Source organism: Tubulanus polymorphus, chromosome 8 (genome assembly GCF_964204645.1).
Source record: "Tubulanus polymorphus chromosome 8, tnTubPoly1.2, whole genome shotgun sequence".
Classification (NCBI taxonomy): Eukaryota; Metazoa; Nemertea; class Palaeonemertea; order Tubulaniformes; family Tubulanidae; genus Tubulanus; species Tubulanus polymorphus.
The window spans coordinates 5,664,357-5,682,506 of NC_134032.1; the positions used below are offsets into that span (position 1 = coordinate 5,664,357).

Consider the following 18,150-nt stretch of genomic DNA (forward strand, 5'->3'; position numbering starts at 1 on the left):
GTAAATGATCTTCTGAAAGTATTCAAGAATTTGTGTTCTTAAACTGGAAGGTTTTAGCCTGATTGACATTTTGAGATGGTCCCAAAGTTGGTATAGTAAATATACATCGGAATCTGTAGTGTGTGGTTGTTATTTCATTCCCTCCATAGTGGATCAAACAACATGATGTGCTTTAAGGAACCAGAAAGTCACCTGATCAGCGTAAATTCAGAGTGAGTGTTTCCAGGAAACCAATAATGAAGCCTAAGGCTAAAAAATGAATAACTTGTTTCTCAGCCTCCGCAGCCACTGAGGCATTTTGTGAATTCCAATAAAATTTTTTGATCTGTTCATTTCTATAGCTGCGTTCACATGACAACTAGTTAGACTCGTCTAAATGGGTCCAAACCTGGTCTGGTTCAAATTTAGACCGGACCAATGTTTGGTGAGCGTTCACACTGTGTTTTGACACGTGATGATAAAATCGCTTGTCACTGGGCCCACAAGATGTCGCCATCTGCTAAATAAATAATTGCGCCTGGATGAAGTCCTGCTTCCAGATTCGAAGTAGAGCAAGACATTATTCATTTGACCAATTTGATCCTCTGTCAGGTTTAGACATTTTTGCGAATTCGATTTTATTCTATCACGCTGAAACTCTTAAGTGTCGTTTAAACACGATTCAAAGCATGGCAGTAAAACGCATGATGATCGAGACATACGAATACAAATATTTGATACGTTCCAAGCATTTCCATAGTATAGGGAGGAAAAACAGTACTTAAAAATAATTACATAAACGGTAGTTAAAGCATTTAAAACTTAATAAACTGGACTCATACTCTACCGCTGAGGTCGCGACATCTACCACAGAGATTTTGACCAGACCTGGTACCAGTTTCTGTCCACACACAGATTTAGACCGGTCCAAAATTTGACCGGTCTAATTTGGAATGGTATTTTTGCCTGTGTGAATGCTTGGTCCGGTCTAAATAGGACCAGACCAAATTTTAGACTGGTCTAATTTGTCTTGAGAACGCGCCTTATAGCTGCCGGGTCTGATATTGTATGCCCGATCATGGTTTACACAAAGTAATGTACAGGGCAGATAGGCGACCGGCCGGGTCAATATTCAAGCTCAGCAGTGGAGAAACAAGGTATCATTTTTTAGCCTAAACATTGCAGGACTGCATTCTCCAGCCCGTAATCTATCAATCGGTCCCTTCGAGTTGTATATGAGCATGTGCAGATCATTCTCCTCTGGCAGGTTTCGATGATATCGCTAAACTCAGCCATGGCGGAACCCTGCCACAATAGACCGACTGCGTATGTTTAAGCCAGCTCCACGAGTCCGCTGCTGTAGTTAAAAAAATTACAATTTCCTTTTTCTTATTTCATTTTATACTTTAGCAGGAAAGAATGGTCATCGTTTCGTAGTTTAGCATTTCGTTGCACAGTTTTTCGTTTCGCACTTCAGCATTTGGTTTCATATTTCATCATTTTGTTCCCTCTCGGATGTCACTCTTGAGTAAAAAAAATATTATGAAGAAAATACATCATCAACAACTGGTGCTTTATGTGTAGAAAAGATGTTTTTATTAAATGAAGATCCAAATAGATGCAATCAATGATGAAAACATTCACGAGTTCATTCTGTACATGGTTGAAATGTTTTTAAGTACCCCTACAATTATCTTTGAAACCTGGATGTCCCCACACAGAAACGTGAAGCTATAGTAAAGCCCCGATGATGGCTGATTTAAGATTTTTTTAATTGCTGATTTGGGAGTCTGGATTTTCTGGATATCGAGGAAATTCATTTTCAGCGCCATGATTGTAGGCATGCCTCGGAGGTCTGATATGGGTTCAAGTAAGAAAATCTTGGGGAAGGACCCAAAATCCCTCTCATGGCTTCACGCTTTGTTGTTTCAAAAACATTTTCCGGATTCTTTCATTGGCAGTAGTAGCAACTGTATCTAATTCAAATTCAGTTATTCTGTTCTCAGAAAAAAACCTGGCCTGAGGCGGTATATTGGAGGTAAACTGTACTTAATTTGAAAAAAATGCAAACTATCTAAGATTGTTCTACAATTTAATTTGTGAAACTTGCATCATAAAGTAGAACCTCATTATAACGACCTCAGGTATAAAGATTAATCAGTTTTTACAAACCTAGAATTTCCACCCATGTAAGATTCATACTTGATATAACAAACTACATCATGCAGTAGCATCTACAACCAACAGAAGTTTGTTGTAAAAAGGTTCTGTGTATAGAACTATCAGTTATAACTTACAGATGTTCTGGTGCCCTGAAGTTCATAGTTACAAGGTTTCACTGTACATGTGTATAGAACTACAGGTTATAATAAACAAATTTCCTGGTCCTGTGCAGTTCGTTATCATGAGGTTCCGCTGTAGTTCACTAACCCATGATAATACATTATTTACAGAAACATAACTTGAAAAGTTTGCTAACGAAATGCAGGAGCACAGGAAGACAATCCTCAGAAAATGGAATGTTTTTTTATACGGTATCAATTATCACAAAGGTCATCGAAAGGTCATCGAGTTTATAGAGAAATCTTAATTGGGCTTATATGGATTAGGCTCATGGGTGTTCCTCTTTTTGGGGTACAAACACATGTTATCAAATTTCTCTTTAAGAGGATCAAATCCACTAGATTTGACCATCTTAACAGATATTAAAATCTTGGGTATGCCCATGAGGCTCATCCATAAGTATTATTTCTCATTTTAAATGCTTCGATTCACCAGCTTTTAATTATGCCCCTATATCAGCTGCATAAGTCTTTAAATTTGTAAAGGCAAATTCAAACGATTGTAAATCTAGACCTTGATCCCAACTCCACACTTGAAAGGTCAGTAGAGTTAAAGCTTTAGACCAGGGGCCAGTTGCCCAGTCATGGCTCAGATTTAAGACCAGTCTAAAGCCTATGTAGTTCTTTAGCAAACCTAACAACTTTTAGACTAGCCTTAAGGTTCAAATTTTGGGTCACCAGCTGGATACATGGCCAAAGTGAGCTTAGCCCAGGCCTATTTTAACAAGTCAAAATGTATATTATAAACTTAATCAACCTTGACACTCAGGACTCGGTTCTAAAGTTATCGAGTCTTAAACATTTTGAATGAACTACTTCAACGCAGCTTAATTAGGATTATTTTGGACCGATGAAATTCATCCTGTTCATCAGAATCCTGATTAAACATCACATACTTAATGTACTACATACATTTTAGGTGACCTGTACATAATATCTGTATAAGATTGACATCCAGTTTAAACTGATCCAGATTAAGCAGGTTTAACTGTAGTTTCCAAAATAACTTCAATTCGATTTGTGGATCCACTCCTGTAAACTGTAACTCTATTAAGTTTTGACCCTGTGACTCAGCAATGTTCATATAAAATCTCAACAATTCAATTCATAAGTTCTTATTTGGGATTAGTTGTCTTTTTTATTATTCGTCGTTAACGAATCTTCATTTGATTTCGAGCTATGTTGATTAGATTGATCGGATGTCTGTTGTTTAGAATCACCGGCAGATGACCGGTGCGTTTGCCGCACTTTAGCGCGTTTCACTTTCACCATCATTTTCCCAGTGTCTATGAACCAAAACATCTACAACAACGACAACAACAACAATCAAAATTTGATCTAAAAACTACAATTTTGTTGATGTAATAAGAGGATTCATGAAGGAATAATCTTTTCTGGAAGTTTCTTTAGGTTATTTGATTACCTCATATGGTTTTATAGCGCAGCGATCTTTCCTTAACAATTTGATATCATGGGGGATTTATGGAGGCAACCATCTTTCCTAGAAGGGTCTCAAACAATGGTTTGTTGATGTCATAGGGGATTTATGAGGCAGCCTTCTTTTCTGGAGGTGTCTATAGAGACATCAGGCCTATATCACGGAAATTTGATGACGTCATGGAGGGATTATGGAGGCAGCCATATTTTCTAGACTGGTGTATACAACAATTGTATGATGTCAAAGGGGGATTTATGAACGAGTCATCTTCACTGGAAGTTTCTATAGGGATATTTCAATCATGGAAATTTGATGATGGGGGTTGTACAATGGCAGCCATCTTTTCAGGACTTACCACAATAAAAAAGCAATTCAACAAAGCAGGCAATGAAAACACTACTGATATGAAAAGTCCATCGCTATCAAAATATTGTTGACTTGAGAATGACCTGAAATCATAAGATTTGACAATATTACAATTTCTAGGTTCAGAAGTATTTAGAAGTATCCTCGAGTATAAAAGGATCACAGAAATCTGAGACTAACTTGTAATTATGGGCGGCCCATTCATTGATATTTTCTGAGAGAAAAACCAACAGAACTGTAATAGATAAAGAGAAACAAAAACTAGAGTTCATTGTAGAAGGGAGTGGATATTTCGCCAATTTGGTATTATTTAGTGATACTCTTCGGCCAATACATATTGGGTCCAAATGAAAAACATTAACCCTCTTAGTGCGGTGAACAATCAGTGATGAACTTTTCTAGTGCACTGCAGTACAATGTATTGATACAGGCTAATTGATAATTACCCCTCGGCCGTTGGAGAGGAGAGATATTGTCAGATATGTACCCTTTTACAATATTGCATTCTCATCATGACTCTTGCATTAACTATGTAAGTCTGGTTTTTTCTATTGAAAGATTGCAGCACCTGCTAAACATTGTGAAATATTAGTAACTAGTGATACACTGCACTATGGGGAAGACTCAATATAGCGGTATGCTTGATATAGCGTACAGTGCACTGGAGTGAAATTTTTCAGAATTTTCAAATCATCTCTTCAGCATTTAGGCTATTAGTAAGTTAGAATTTCCTGAGTTCGGGCAGCGCTAGACCCGATGGTCTAGTTGTAGAGTGTTACACTAATAAACAAATCACGACTTTATCACTTATTCTCTTTTATGTTTGAATCTTGAAATTTGTAAGCCATATAGGTATCATATAGTGTTTTCAAAAATAATGCCATAGTGGCATAATATCCACTTCCTCGTAGGAATAACTGATGTCAAATTGCAAGATTTTTCATTTAATTTGCCATTCTTTTCGAAAAATGCGGATTTGGGTTTCAAACTTACGTAAAACAACAAAAATAATGATTTGAATTAACGTATAGTTTCGTCCTAAAATCAGCGTCACTGAGCACAGTATATGAAACAATACAAGACCCTGCAACCATCGCTCCTCCAGCCAATCAATCTAAAAAAATTATGAAGTACAACAACTTTTAGCCATATTTTCTGCCTCTGGGTGCCATTTGAATATAAGCCAAATTAAGAATGACATACAGGATAAGTTTCAGAGAATGTGAATTCTTCAAGTTAACTCTTTGATGAGTTGGGCCACCAAAATCATGTCCTTTTGGCCCCCTGAAATTTTGGTCCCTGAGTGCTCAGATTTGTCATGTTCATACGAGTTGCATATGAGCTATCCACGTTCCCCTCTCGACTCGTTACTGTCTCGACCCATTCCCATCTCGACCCTACCGTACAATAGCGCCAATTGCAGTCGACTCTTTGAATTAAAACACTACGATGCGTATCGTATTCGGTTTTCGCATGTGATAAATGGTTGAAGAACGATAATCAGCGAAACTTCAATAATTTTTAGGACAACGTGTCCTAAGTACCGTCGTCCTGAAAATTGTTGAATTGTTGAATCACTATTGTTATCGTGAAATCCATCACTCACATCGAACGATTACGTCCGTTTAACGCCACGTATGCGTCTGAAACTTTCACAGTCGCTTAAATATGAAACATAGAAGGTTGAGTTCGTATATGGTGAATTTTTGTTACTTGGTTAACTAGATATTGCCGAAATAAAAAAACTGAAACTCTAAAGTAGCGCGCCCCAGTCAAGAAGTAAACCCGCGCTTAAAATAGTGCCACGCATACATTTTTGAAATAGCCCTTTACATAGGCCTATTCTCTGATTTAGTTCTTTATTGCCGTATATAGATATCGGGAAATTTATTTTGTCGTTTATTGCCCGAAAGTTCCGTATTTTCTTGGTGTGTGTGTCAGCGGATTAATTGAATGTTTACATTGGTGATATGGGCTAAAATACACGTGCTACATCGATTCAACATTAGCTGCTGTGTTGAATCGATACTCATTGTTCACGTGCGCTCTTTTAGTACATGCACAATATAGTTTTTACAGATCGCAGTACGTCGAGCAACGCTGAAAACTTTGTTACTATTACTAAGTAAAATGATTATCCATCATTGATTCTTGTAGACATTCACGTCAGCGATCCGTTTTTAGAGCCCGATTATGTGTATTTAGCTTGCGGCACAGTGATGACAACGCGCGTCGATAACACTAGTTACAGTCCCGTCGGCAATATTGCCTTATACACGCGGCATTCACTGTGTATGTGTAACGCGTGTTACGGAGCGGGTTTGCTCGTAGGCTACAATCCACAAGCTCATTTTGTCAAAAAGGTCTTGAATTAGCAGAAATATTATTCACGACTTTCACTATAAAATTATCCTATTGTGAAACCATTAAAAACCTTTAAGTCGGTAAACTTAATTTCGTCAGTAAGTAGTTTTAACCTCAACTGTGGCCGGTTTGGTTTCACGTTCGGATATTTTCACAAATATCCCATCCGATTATAAAAGCTTTAACCACCAACGATTAGGTAACTACTCATCAGTAACCGGCCTTCACCCTCATCGTAGTTGTTTTGTATCATTCTCCTGGATCTATCAAACATTTGTCAAGTCAAAGATTCCCATAATAGATCTTTCTAAGATATTATTTATGAATTCTAATGAGACTGCTGGTAAATATTTATTCTGTTCCACTTGGACGATCGTTAGACTAGCTCCAGGCCCTTAGGGTACAGCTAGCAGTTGACCATTGGTTCAGTCTGTGAACGGCTTCAAAACACCTGTGTTAACACATGGATGTGAAGCTTGTACCCCATGGACTGCATGGTCATTGGACTATGTCATGGGTTCTTGGTGATTGTGCAGACAGCAGACTGTATACGGTGGTGATGGTAAGTATAACTCGATAGTATATGGATTAAACATGCAAAAATGATACCTTCGTTCCTCAACCCCTCTAATCGTATCTAAGGCAATATCAATCTATACCGACGAGGATTTTGTTGATCGAGCTTACATAGTTCGAGCCTAGTTTTCAAACTTGCAGGGATGCTAACTGCTCCGTTTTGCATTACATCTCTGTAATGGATTAAACTTGCATTGTATGTCGACTCTCAATTCTTTGTCTAATAGTGGCACTTCGTTTTGACCTGACTTGCAAACGTGTTTGAAAAGCACTACAGTGTGTAAGGCTTACCAACCAACCTAACTCGTCTTCACCCTGAGTTCCGAGTTTAAATTTCTATTCTCCGTCATCCTATTAAAAAGTTTCTTTCCAGTTAGAAATTAATTAGATCTTTAAAACTTTTCATTGAAAAGATCGAATGAGGAAAACGCCTCCAATGTCAACAGAAGTAAATAAATTGCCCATGGGCAAAGTGTGGTTTACCTTGAAAGCTAGAGCTAAAAACAAATTTTTCACCTTTGGGCTTTTTTACATGGAAACAATATCGCAAAAAAAAATCATCTACGTTGTGCACGGGAAATTTGTCAGCGTAGATTTCAAGAATTATTAGGGTTTTCTGTTACATCACAGAAAACCCTATTGAGATTCGCATGTTTCTTATTATCATTTTATGTCACACTATTTTCACTAAAAGAACTAAGGCTTTGTTACCTTGCCGCTTTTGTCGATACGATCCGTATGATATCATTCAGCTCACTGAGATCTACAAATACATCGCGTGTTTTTTCACGAATCATCGTTACAAAAGCACCGAACATCGAAAAACATCGAAAATTTAGCCCCATTCAATGGGGCGACATGTTTTTTGAGTCGTCATCCCGAAATCAACCCGCAGGCCGATTGTCACTACGATTATCAATTCAAGTATAAATAAACAAATTTATTGCCGCAAACTTCACATTCAGCCGGGGTCTTCAAACAGTAATTTCAACAATAGCCCATTTTCCTCATCAAATCATATTACCGATACACAGGAAATTTACTACTTTAGATTTAAAAGCACTGTCGAGCCGTAAACATCGACGAATCGACGTGTGTCACTACATCGTCGTTCCGGGGATCAGCTGCGAGTTTCTCCTCATCATGAGAATCAAATCGAGTACAAATTAATTCATTACTACCAGTGATTTGGCTGCGGGTTCCAAGGAGTTAGTTAAACAATACCTATTTTTCTTTACCAAATTAACTGTGTATTTACTAAGATAAATCTTTAGTGTACCGGGGAGTCGTAGGCCTAAACTAAACACGCCGAAGAGATATAGCGGAGAAAAGCTGTTGTGTCGATGAGGTATCAAAATAAAAGAATATATTACTTAATTCGGCCGCGGGCTTCAACCTCTATATCAATACCATCAATACTCTATATTTCCTACAGTACATACCGATCATTGTCAAATGCACAAGGTATTTACTAAATACCAGTATATAACACATTCCTATCCGTATGCTGGACTCACACTTGACATTCGGAGTAATCGTTCGCTGTGGGGGAAAGGAGATCGTTCGCTGTGTCGCTTGAAGTGTTTATCGAGTTTCACGCGACCTTAAGGCTTTAGGCCTACCGGTACTGACCTTTACTGTCTCAAACAAACACAGTATAATTGTTGCGTTTATTAACGGACTCATTGGATTGAACTTCAAAACAAAATTTACGATATTTAGGAGGGTTGTTATTCAATAGGCGTACGACCAATCTGTCCAGATGTTAGGCCTACGCATATACATAGGCCTACATAGGCTAGTAGCCTCTATTAGGTTAATGCTAAGTTCACTGTAAAGGAGGAATCAGATTTATTAAAATGCATGTTAATTAGTGATTAACTGGTTCTGACTTGCAACGATCAATCACAATTATCAATTTTATTGCCAAAAATGAAGATTTTTTTGAAAATTTCGTCTGAGCAGACAGCTTTATAAGCCAGACATTTCATTTGAGTTTTTTCATCATAAATGAAACTGGTATTTCATTAATTACTAATGACTTAAGCCGGGCGTAGGTCGGCCTTGCGACGGCTTGTGACTCACTGCGACGCCATTCACTACGACCGCCATCGACGATTGTGTCGCAACGACTCATCGACCTACACTCCCTTGCGACGGGTTGCGACAGTCAGCAACGCCAGTCACAAGGAGTCGCACGTGTTCTACTCTCTGGGACGCTACATGACTGTCACAACCGACCTACGCACTCTTGCCACTGGCAGAAACAAGTCGCACACAGTTGCTGACAATTGTATCGCAATCGACTTGCACTGAAACTTGCGATGCAACGCCAGGATCGCATCGTGTCAAAAGGCCGACCTACGTCCTGCTTTAAGTAACTGCGGAGCCCTAGAAATATCTTTTTTTCGTTCAAAAGACCTTTCGCTTGAAAATTCTTTCGTCAAAACAAAATTTATTTCATTCGAACCAATAATATTCTGTTCGATTGAACCAATTTGAAAAAATCGTCAGAACAAAGTTGAACAAACTTTTTTTGTCGAAACGATAGGTTTTTCATTCGAACAATCATTCGATCGAACAGAATCGTTTTAATTTGAACAGAACTTTCTTGTCAGAACATTAAGTTTTTCGTTCGAACAAGTATATTGTAAAAAGTTTTTTCTCCGAACCAAAAGTATTAAGTATTTCGTTCAATCGAACAGAATTATTTTCATTCAAACATTCGTTCAAAAAAATTTTTTCGCTCAACCTAATTTTTTTGCCGGGACAAAAAGTTTTTCATTTCAACAATAACATAGCTTTTTATTCGAACACATTTTTTTGTCAGATGAAGAAAAGTTTTGGTTCAAACAAAAAGCGTATTGTCCGATCAAGCAGAATCATTTTCATTCGAACAAGATTTTCTTGTCGGAACATTAAGTTTTTTGGTCGAACAGTGTGTTAAGGTCATTTTGGAAATTTACTCGGTCTGGTATATTTTGGATCACTGTGTATGTCATTTGTCAGGACATTAAACAGAAGACGACTTAGGATACTTCCTTGCGTGACTCCACTAGTTAGACCGACTTATTCCAAGATGAGGCGTTCCGTTGATTTCAGCTACAAGTTTTCATTCAGAGATAACTGCTGAGCCATTTGGGCGACCTATCATTGATACTGTTTCCTAATAGCCTGTGTAGTAATGGCTGATGTTGTGCCTTATAAAATGCTTTGTCGAAATCCACCGTTGAACAGGATTCTAAGACAGCAGAAAACCCGTTATCGCTGCTTTGCAGCTATATTTCTAAAATCATAACTTTGTCCAGAGCGTCATCTCTGTGTTAAAATTGAAACAGTACATTGAATATGTGCGCGCTTTTACATTACCAGCTTTAATACAGTCACTATTAGAATGAATGACAGCTTATTGGAACACTGCCAGTTTCTTGGAAACTTAAACTAGGCCACATGTCAAGGCATGTTTTCACACGATGCACACTAGAATTCAAACGTACGTAGCTCATAGTCGGTCGGCCGTTTTTATCAAAAATAAAATTTATTTCAATGAATCCCAGAAAAAAGTTTTCACTCAGTACCTCTGAAGTCCATCTTCACCCGTCAAGGGATTCGAACCCACTACGCTAAAGCTGTTCCCCGAACCCCTTGACCTCACGAGTTGTTGGAGTCGTTACTAGCCGACCAGAATCCGGTCGTACCAATCACAGCGCAAACCGTCAGTAGACTTCTGTTGGGTTTCCCGTTAAATTGACCAATCAGCGAACGTTTTACTGAACCAGGAAGTATTTCGCAAATCGATATATGACGTCATGCGCAACAGCGCCAGTAATGAAATCACGCTTCAAGAGGCCAGGGGGCTGGTGGAAGCGAGTTCGGGAGTGATACCGGACCCCTGGCAAGCGAGGATGCTGAAGTCGGGTTGGTCGGGTTACGACAAACAGACCATTATTTTGGAATGGCCTAAAATTCATATGATGTCACATATCAGAGGGTGGCTGAATATTGGGTCTTGGAAACCTCTTCCAATGTTGGCCACGGAAGCTGAAATACCGGTACAGAAGAAATCGGCTATTAGATCGTTTTAAATCCTGGAATTTACCACTACAATACTCAGACCTCAACAGACCTTTTAGTTTGCTGCTTAGTATTTTCAGGTCACAAGAAATAACAATTTATTACAAATTCTATCGAACAGAAAACACAGCGCTCATCTTCTGCTACGATTATTCGGCCTATTTTCAAGTCAAACGTTCACGCGTTACAGTATCACCGTAGTGTACTGTACGAGCTTGTGTATGTGTGGTGTAGCACTCCGTGTGCATGTGGAGGCCTAGTGTAAGTGAATATTCACTAACACCTCAATGTCAATCAAAACAATCACCGGGTATTAAAATGAAACAATACCTATGGCAGATGAGTGAAATAATTACATCCTCACCAGCAATGAGCATTTGAAATCGGCACGTATACGGCACCTAGTCCATGAAACGTACGCCATTCTATAGCTTTCCCATAATTATTTTAGTAGCGCCGGAATGCGTTCAAGAGCGATCTGGGTATCTGAAAATACGACGGCAGGCATTCGTTCCCACATCCCTCGCTGCTTATGCCGCGCGCTATCCGGGTGACGAAGAATATCTTTTTTCCCGCCGCTACCGTATTTGACCTGGTCTTTACAAACGACGCAGTACGCCACACCACCTAAGTCTAACTTACGAATGTAGTTCGATAAGTAGTCCCCGTTACTTACACTCTATCCAGTGCCAGTTAAATTTATTTTTTATACCGCTGTCAATTGCCTTTATATCGGCCGACTCCCGACTGACAATCTTTCCGTGCAGGCTCATTTTGCAGACCGTCCCGCTTGACAGCTGCAGGCTGTTAGAAAGTTACAAAGCTGCGTGCCTCAGGACATAGCACGCACGTGGTAATAATTAAGATGATATTTATTAGATATCATCTTAATTATTACCACGTGCATCTTCACATTGTTGGCCGTCAGCGGGACGATGTACAACGACGCGTAAAGATAATTGACTTTTAATTGGAAATGGCGTCACAACAGTGGCGCTCCGCCACCTACGCACGCACAAATACCACAACAAGCACACATATATACATTGTAGCAGAACGTCCTCGGAAACAGAGACCAAGATAAAATAACACAGAAGCCACGACGAGTACAAGCAAACGAACGCTTTTACGGTCCGTGCCATTACTGGTCGCCACGAGGAATTCTCACCCAATTTCCGGAATTGACATCGGCGATCCTAAATTCGGAATTCCGGATATTTCCGGAAAACTAGCATCTCTGTCGATTATACGTCGTTTAAGCCGAGAACCAATGAAACAAATGCTCAAAAAAACATACCGCGATTTTACATGAATTGGCTCAATGCCAACATCATATCGCTGACAAAGGTAAACCAAAAATATGGATGCAAAATGAACAATTTCCTGTCAAGATTTCCTCCCATATATATCTACTGTTAATAGTGTCACATGTGATAGTAGGATATCACAAGTCAGTATCATATAAAATAAAAGTTTTGATTTTCGATTGAAAAAGTTTGTTAGTTTTTGTGAGGTCGCCGTGTGTGGAGCCAGCGGCCATTATCTTTTTAAACGTATCAGTTGCAAGACGTTTTTCTATGATATATTGCAGAATAACCACACAAATACACTATCAATAACCCCAGAAACTATCCCAAGCCCATCGGCGAGTGCCTGTGAAGAGTTCTCCGATAATCTGGACAATGCTGTCGCTTTGTATTAAATGATAATATTCACTGAATTCGGCAAGGAAAATCTCTCAAAGTGGTTTAGGCCTAAATTGTAGAAATAGTTGAATATAATTAATTTTACCTGGTGCAAGATTGGAATCTAAGATCAACAAAAAAATCCTGCGGGTCCGAAATTAACTGTTTAGCAAAAATAGTCTGTCGCATTGTTCGATAGATGTTTTCAAATGTCCATGTATTGAAACTGTAATGTCGAATTAGCGAAAGATTTGTCTGGGTATGGTCCCCGATGCCTCTCCTTCCATTCACAGCAATTGAATCCTTATATATTTGTATTAATAAAATGATATTGCGGCATTTCGCTATGTCGCTATTTTTTGCTCAGTACCGTAACGAATAACGGATTTTGATTTTGCACGAAATTCAAATATGATGCAATCGCCAGAGTCCGTCACGTGACAGAAGGTCGCTTGTCCTTGCTGGTTGACTGCACAAGGAGAGCACCGAGGTTAAACAGGTACATACCACATTTTTTATGATTATGTTTGAACATGACCTAGGCCTACCGTATGCTTATTCTAGCTCAGTACCAACACGTAGAGATTGTGATGAAATCGATAATATTGCAAAGATTTCACATTATTAGCGTGATTGAGTGATGCACTCTAAACCAGCAAAGTTCCGGCTTTTCTGGTCCTTTCACTTAATAGAAAATCAATAAATTATATAATTTCATTCGTAACTTATGCTTACGCGACTGAGCATTCGTGACGGTACTGATTATGTATCTCAAAATCATAACTAAAGAGCATACCCGGTAGTTGTATTTTCAGGCTTTGCTGATTATCCATCAACCCACGAAGATAATGCCACCGAAAGAAGCTCATCCACTCACCAACAAAGAGCGCCAACAACGTAAACGGGACAAATCAAAATCAGACCCTGTAGCCTATGAGAGGTATTTACAGCAAGAAAGAGAACGGTATGCACGACAAGTGCAAAATCGGTTCGTGGAAACTTATTGGTGACAAGAATCCTAGAGAGCAAAGAATCCAGTGTCGTAAATGAATAAACAGCAGAGCGATCGGAAGAAACGTTTTGATGCGATTGCACAAATTGCAACGCCGCCAACAAGCCCCAATTACGATCAAAATACGGTTTGTAGTTCAAACAGTAAACGTTGACGCAAAAAGGTCAAAAGAGATCGGTCTAAAGGGTACCAAACTATCGATGTTCTGGGGCAGATAATAACGAATGCTAACCGTAACTTAAAGCGTGTACAGAAACGATATGAACGAGAACCTTCTAAAACAAAATCTGCAGGAAAATGCGACACGCCAGCCAAGTCTAAAAAGATAATCAACAGTGGAAAAAACAAAGAAATCCACAGACGTATTTTGTTTTCATTACGTATGGAGAAAACAATCCGTGAAAAATACCGAAACCTGAAAACTCATCGCGAAAAACGTCTCGTCAGGAAATTATTTGAAAGGTCTTGCCTTCAAAAGTATTGACTCGGATTTTCAAAAATCTGCAAAAACATAGCGATGGAGAGGAAAATGCGACGAGATCGTCATTCAGATACTACACTGCAAGCGATTAAAGAGTTCTTCATTTGTGATGATAATAGTAGAATGTGTTCCGGAAAGAAAGACTTTGTAGCTAAGTTGAAAGTTTAAGAACAGAAAAGGCTGTCGGAATCAATTCTTAATCTCAATTTCAAATTCAGTTACAAGAATCCAGACATCAGAGTATCCTACTCATTCTTTTGTAACCAAAAACCATTCTGGGTTTTGAAACCCACTGCAAGGGACATGATACCTGCAAATGCCACACTCACGAGAACATCCAGCTGATGACAGAAAAGCTCTATAAACTGAAAGTTATCAATGAAAAGAATCCAGAAGAAATCCTTAAAGCTATCTGTTGTAGTTTAGACGCTTAAGTTTAGACAGCACTTGCAAGGATCGTAGAATACCTTTGAGATATCGTAGGATATCTCAAAAGACCAGAAAATGCCAGGCAAATTACTCGTGAGTAAAATTGACTCACGATGATTTCATTGAAAAATGACCTTCCCATTCCTGACTGTGGTTTGTGAAAATATCCGATCGTGAAACTAAACCACAGGCAGGTTACTGACTAGGCCTACTTAATAAGGTTCTTCTTTAACCCATCCGGGGAAATATGTCATTCCACCAAATTGTTTGCCCTGAAAAAGGAGAGCTTTACTGTCAGAAATTTAGTCGCATTTGTTCAGGTATCACAAACGTGTGTAAGTGCTTTAAGTCGACTCATCACCGGTTTCCAGGTTTTACATCAAGGGCATCAGCTCCTGAAATAGCACCAACAGTTCTTGGTTCTCTAGACCCACTCCAGTTACTCCAGTATTTCAGACGCGTAACGAATACAATTACAAATGTAGTTAAAATTTAAGTTAAAACACCGTAAATAATGTGATGAAACATGTCTTTTTGGGGGGGAAATGTTTAATTTTCCAAGTGTCTGACATCTTTTCCTTTTAATTGAGATTCTAGAAAGACATTTGGCCCATAAATAAAGCCAGGCACATAGGCCTACTAAATTTGAGCGTGCCTTGCAGTCATCGATGGTTTTCATCTGACGTCGTAACGTCCATAATGTAAAAATTGGTTCAGAATTTCTGATCGACACCGTTTGTTTTCAAAAATCATGGTCATATTTACTTCCGTTCCAGGCTGGTGCGGTACAGACGGATTTTGCCGATTTTTTCAGCTTAATCGAACGATTTAACAATCTCAAAGGCACTCAAATCTTTCTCAAACCACCCAGTCTAACGCAGAAATTCGTTATCTTTCAGAATAATCTTACTTGAAGCGGATTGGATTATCAATAACGAAGTTACGAACTGTTGTGTTGAAGTGACATACCTATCGACCGATCTGACGGAGAGTTGTCTCCCTTGTTTTTTTATACATAGTACCTAGGCCTATAGGATACTGGGGTCAAAAATATTTTTCGTCAGGTCCCTGTGCCTGTGGACAGGAGGGAGACGGCGAGACCGGGAGTCGTGGCAGAGGGAATTAGGCCAATTGAAAATTAAATTTCAACCTACTTACAGATTTCAAAAATGTCCATAAACCCGTTATTTCTCCAACACCGACAGGGCGAGGCATCTTATGAAGCTAATGTAGGCCTAAAGGAATGCCAACGCACGTAAAGGGATTTGATAACCAAACAGGAAATAAGCGTTCAAAATGTTGGATTTCCCAGTGGCAATTCTTCCGTGTTTAGAGTGACGCCAGGTGTCTGGGGAGCGAACTAAAGTAAAGGAATGTTCACAATCAAGTCACGTTTTGACTTTATCTGAGTGGTTCGAAGCCAGGAAAATCATAATGCCATTCATATTTCATCTAAAATATCTGCTCAGTCGAATTCAGTATTTCATTAAATTTAGAAAATCTGTGTCGTGAACAGATGGCGACACTTTGATATCGTTTGTAACATTGACCCTTCTTTATGGAAGACCTCAGACGACATACGAGATATGAGATATAACATACGAGATATGAGATGCAACATACGAGATACGACATATGACATACGAGATACGACTTATTTACAGTACGGGTGTCCGTCCGCTAGCGCGACCGCAGTGTATATTTTTCAACATCTACTCGGCGTTGTTGCGTATACTACGACACGTGCGCAGGCAGTGGCGTATACATTAACTATGAATATCAATATGCGAAAAACGTTTCATTTGAAACGAAAAACATTTAAAAATATTCGATCAACCACTCCCGGGGACCGGCTTCTCGCTGTGACGTCAGTTGGCGGCCACTTAGTGTGAGACACCGATGGTCCGGTGATTCGAGTTGGCTCCAGAAATACGCCGGGCTACAGCCCCTAAATCCACCAAAAACGCCTCAAATTCCATTTTTGAGTGTACAAAAATCCCTCAAAAAGAGTTAGCCATGGCCCCTTCAAATTGGTGGTCACTAAGAATTGCGCCTAGTCAAGGGTTTAAACTTCGCGTTCGATCGAGGGTTTTCGATGAAGAATGAAAGATGTATACGAATGCCGATGACCAAAGAGTTTTAAAAAAAGTCCGACACACGCGGAATCTGTGTTTAGTGTACTATGATTTCAACGAATGAATTGAAACATGGACATAAATTAAAAATACTTAAGATAACATAAATATATTGAATGAATTATTCATATTAAATATCAGAATGGAGTTCCATTGTATCACTCTCAGCTCCTGGCCCTAGTCCAGCTGATTTCGTTTATCACGACGTTTTTTACGACGGGTGCAAACGCACCATACGAGCAACGTTCCGGTGTTCCGCTAATTCCCCTGTCTAAAGAAATGTTACTTGATATTTCCATGGATCTCTTATCTTTACATATGTAAGAGCTGTTGTGTTTTGCTGAAGACTTATTTATGTGGTTCCTGTACTTTTGTCAATAAACAGTTTTAAAACTGGCCATGACAATTGATAAGAATGATCTTGAATTGGATTCTCCGATTATGAAAGTTATTCAGATTCAGCCATTGGCCCTTTTCATGAAAGATGTCAGAAAAGAAAGATAGCCAAAAAGCCCTCAGAATACACAAGTACCTAAATTGAACAAATTTTCATGGCTTCAGAAAGACAGTGCCGCACTGCCCTGACGGTTAGCGAAAACTGGCCAGTCTCGACTCTCAATGGCTGGTCTAGTGGACTCACCAGTCTGCCCCGGTAGCTCGATAGGGATGGAATTTACCTGGGGATTTCAAACCTTGAGAGAGAGCACGGGAGTTCTTAATCTGGATACCAGGGCGATGTACGGGTTCCCGGGTTGTTTGGGATTCAAGAACTCAGGCAGGGGTGTCAAACAGCGGAGGAGGGGTACAAGGGGGCCGGGATTTCCGGCTGTGGAGTTTTTTTTAGAATTTTGATTTCTGATGCAGAAAAAGCAGGCGGTTACGGCGGGCGGTGAACAGTAGTTATTTTTCTGCAGGCATTGAGTAACCGGAACCCCGGCTCCTGAACACCAGGCCGTTTTCAGACCAAAGGAAGACAAGAAATAGCATAATATTATGAACTTGAACAGTTTGATATCTTTTTAGTTTTGTGATTTGAAAAACTTTTCGTCGCCCGCGGGAGAGGAACGGCCGGCGGCGCGCCTAGTCCAGGGTGTTCACAGTATGGCCTATTATTCCTGAAGATGACTATTAGGATATAGTCGAAACGTTGAAATAAACTACTATCTCGAAGTTTCATTTTCGGACTTTTTATTATCATTGTGGGATTCTCTCCTCATCGTGTCAACACGGATATTGTGTTCTACCTATCGTGAGTATGGCCTAATATCG

At 39.4% G+C, this 18,150-nt stretch overlaps 1 protein-coding gene across 1 annotated transcript; it reads right to left on the minus strand.

Annotated features, from left to right (window-relative positions):
* Positions 1-1,564: 1,564 nt before the first annotated feature.
* On the minus strand, positions 1,565-16,243 carry LOC141910164 (transmembrane protein 18-like). Its single transcript, XM_074800887.1, has 5 exons — positions 15,905-16,243; positions 5,119-5,239; positions 4,306-4,360; positions 4,115-4,208; positions 1,565-3,623 (listed from the first exon to the last, which is right to left on the minus strand). Exons 1-5 carry the CDS (start codon positions 15,959-15,961, stop codon positions 3,447-3,449), a joined length of 504 nt encoding a protein of 167 aa, XP_074656988.1. The 5' UTR covers positions 15,962-16,243; the 3' UTR covers positions 1,565-3,446.
* Between the last annotated feature and the right edge of the window lie 1,907 nt (positions 16,244-18,150).

Excerpts from the sequence above, each read along its gene's own strand:
- LOC141910164 (XM_074800887.1), bottom strand. The coding sequence starts at position 15,961 with ATGCCTCGCCCTGTCGGTGTTGGAGAAATAACGGGTTTATGGACATTT. Across the intron at positions 5,240-15,904 it reads TATGGACATTTTTGAAATCT|ATTGATTGGCTGGAGGAGCG; the intron begins GTAAGTAGGTTG and ends TAATTTTTTTAG. Across the intron at positions 4,361-5,118 it reads CATTATTTTTGTTGTTTTAC|TTCTGTTGGTTTTTCTCTCA; the intron begins GTAAGTTTGAAA and ends TATCTATTACAG.